Raw genomic sequence first — 3,178 nt, 5'->3', positions numbered from 1 at the left:
TCAAAGATCTATTTGCCACATTTTAGAGATTTGGGTATATATTAGTCACAACATTAGAAGTCAAGGAACAACAAAACATTCAGCTTAATGTTTAGTGGTCAAAGCGAGAATAGTTTAATAGTAATTGACATATATCTCCGTCGTAAGTTTGATCCCCCAACCCCACATGTTGTACTAAAAAAACATTAACGTTTAGTTTTTTTTCTTCTTTATTTTAGAATGTCGTATCATAAATATAGGTGTGAGAATATCCCAATCTACAATCTTTTTAGAAGTGGAGACATCTTAAGAACTAAGTTCAAAATTGATTTCAAAGAGTGAAAAATGTAATATATGTTTACCTTTTGAGGAGATCCTTGAAGCCGATTCCACGGTCTTTGAGCCATTTGGAGAAGCTGCGCGCAGCTACACTTTGACGATTCCTAGTACACTCCAGCATATAGTTTCTATACTGAACAGCCTCCTCTGCTAAATTAGTCACCTGCTCCAAATCAATTTCTTCAGTTGTTTCCAAAAGTTTCACAACTTCCTTCCGGTGCTGACTTATCTTTCTCAGATAGTTCACCCGCAATGCACAATTCTTCACTTCCTGAAGCCCCAAGTTGATGGACAAAACTATGTACGAGAAGATATCGTTAGCAATCGAAGATCGAGTTTTGTCCTCTTTGAACGTGTGCTTCATGACATCGTTGTCGTCCAGAAGCCTTATCACTGACTCGTAATTATTTGCAAAAGTTGAGCCAAACTTCCAGCCTTAATATTCATGGCAAGGAGAGAAGTAGTCAATGATATATTTATTATAAACCTATTCAAGGTCTCATTTCTTGTCAACGTAATATCCTTAATTAACATTCATAAGTCAAACCTGATCTCTAAACGTTCTGGAAACATTTTGTACATGTTTTCAAATTTTCAATCTATGTTAAGATGAGAAAAATTGTCTCCATCCTTCGCTCGATGATTACCTACGCTGTCTCGCAGATATTGGGCAAGTTCGTGTTCGGATTGGAATTTGATGTTGTTTATGGCATCGACTTCTTGATTCCTAATTATCCTTGCTTGCTTCCGCAGTTGCTCGCCTTCAAGAATCACAAGGTCACTCATATTGTTGAATCCAAGATGGGGAATACTATTTTCCACAATCTAATCGTCTTCTCATGTGGGTTTTCTTTGATTTGCACTTTGCCAACATTTATATATACACAGTACACATTGAGTTTTTTTACATAAATACCTCATTTTTAAGAAATATAGGTTAAGGACAAAGGTACCTCGAGTACCCCATGTATCTCCACAATGGTATAATATTGTCCGCTTTGGGCATAGTCCTCACGGCTTTGTTTTTGGTTTCACCCAAAAGGCTTCAAACCAATAGAGATAATTGTCATCCCTTATATACCATGTTTGCACTCTTTACAAACCCAACAATCCTATCTTTGCTCGCCACTACGAGCACTTTTTGTTCGATTTAGAGATTTATTCACAAGTTCCGTAATGACTATTAGACTTAGTCCAATCACTCTTGTTCAAGCCCCGAGGATTCCTCTCCCACACAGCTAGGTTCCCATGGCTCTAATACCTCGAGTACCCCACGTATCTCCACAATGGTATGATATTGTCCATCATATTGTCCATCAGAGAAATGTAACTTAACCTTTTGAGCTATGTTCGGTTTGGCTAAGATTAGTGGTTGATTAGTTCTGTATTCGTATATGTATTATTGTTTCTTCTTTTTTTTTTTGTCGCGTCAATAACATGGAAGTGGGTGGCAACTGGACTATTTTATTTGTCATTTATTTGTGCTATTTATGTAAATCACATTGAATATTATGTGTACAACCCTAATCAACCACCTCATTATTTAATTAATTAATTAATTATTTTGTTTAGTTTTTTATATTATCAAGGTCAATAGTCATTAATTACATCCTAATTGCGAAGTTGTGTGTAATTAATGCCTAATTAGCTGCCAACTATGATCCAATTAAGATGCATCCATTTGTCTCACAATTGCAGAATGGACTCAGTAATATTCCCCAACAAGACGTCAGCATCATCATATCACATGGCGTTCATCTCAAAGTCAGGAAGATATAATCAGCGGCGAATTCAAACTTTTATGTCAGAGGGCATAAATTCATAGTTAACCATAATAATATTTGTTGATACATAAATTTGGCTTCATAGGATTCCGCCAATATTCACATCGATCTTGAATTGACGAGACATGCAAAACAAAATAGCAATAAGATCCGTGTGACTCCTGCCACATGGACTCCAATGCTTAAGTTAGGATCGGTGTAGTTCAGTATAAAGTATACACTACTACAAAACTGATCTTCCATGACAGTAAAAAACTGTTATTAACTTAATTTGTGACAATTAATAACCGTCATGGATTAAGTCATCAAGGAAAAGAAAAATGTGACAACTTTTTTAAATTGTCATTAATACAATTATAATGACCGTCATAGTTTGTCATGAATGGATCATCTACCACAATTTAAAAATGTCACAAATAACTGATTTGATACATATTATAACTGCACTAAATGAATCAAAAAATTTATTCTACTGTCAACAAAAACTTGATTATGACAATTTATTATTGTCACGAAATTTTTTCTAACGACAGTTTATAATTGTCAAAAAATATTTTTTAACAACTGTTTATAAACGTCAAGAAAAACGTAATAACAACTATTTAAAATTGTCACAAATTTTTTTATAGTGATAGTCTTAACGATTAATATTGGCAGCTTTTATTGTGATAAAAATCTTTATATTGACAATTTTTAGTCGTCATTAATACAATAATAGTGACAGTTTTTATTTGTCACACAAAACTTTCAATGACATTATTTTAATGTCACAAAACATATTTGGTTGACAAGTACAACTGTTAAAACGTCACCCCTATTGATACTATTTCAATAATGGAATAAACTTTCACAAAATATTTTTTGGATAAGTTTTTTCTTTTCTTTTCACAATTGTAGCTAGTACCTGCCAATTATACCTATTACACATACAAAAACATATGCAAACTAAGTCACATATCCATAAACCAAATATTCATATATACATAAATCAAGTATTTACATATACATAAACCAAGTATGCACATATACATAAATTTCATACACATGAACCAGTATTTACCTATACATAAACGGCT

At 33.4% G+C, this 3,178-nt stretch overlaps 1 protein-coding gene across 1 annotated transcript; it reads right to left on the bottom strand.

The window, feature by feature from the left end:
* Positions 1–337: 337 nt before the first annotated feature.
* On the bottom strand, positions 338–1,104 carry LOC148212952 (uncharacterized). The gene is made up of 2 exons (XM_088120443.1): positions 966–1,104; positions 338–753 (listed from the first exon to the last, which is right to left on the bottom strand). Exons 1-2 carry the CDS (start codon positions 1,102–1,104, stop codon positions 338–340), a joined length of 555 nt encoding a protein of 184 aa, XP_087976569.1.
* Between the last annotated feature and the right edge of the window lie 2,074 nt (positions 1,105–3,178).

This window comes from Momordica charantia (genome assembly GCF_013281855.1).
Source record: "Momordica charantia cultivar OHB3-1 chromosome 2 unlocalized genomic scaffold, Mcharantia_2.0 BLBB01000002.1, whole genome shotgun sequence".
In the NCBI taxonomy this organism is placed as follows: domain Eukaryota; kingdom Viridiplantae; phylum Streptophyta; class Magnoliopsida; order Cucurbitales; family Cucurbitaceae; genus Momordica; species Momordica charantia.
This window is presented reverse-complemented; position numbering and strand designations above follow the sequence as displayed.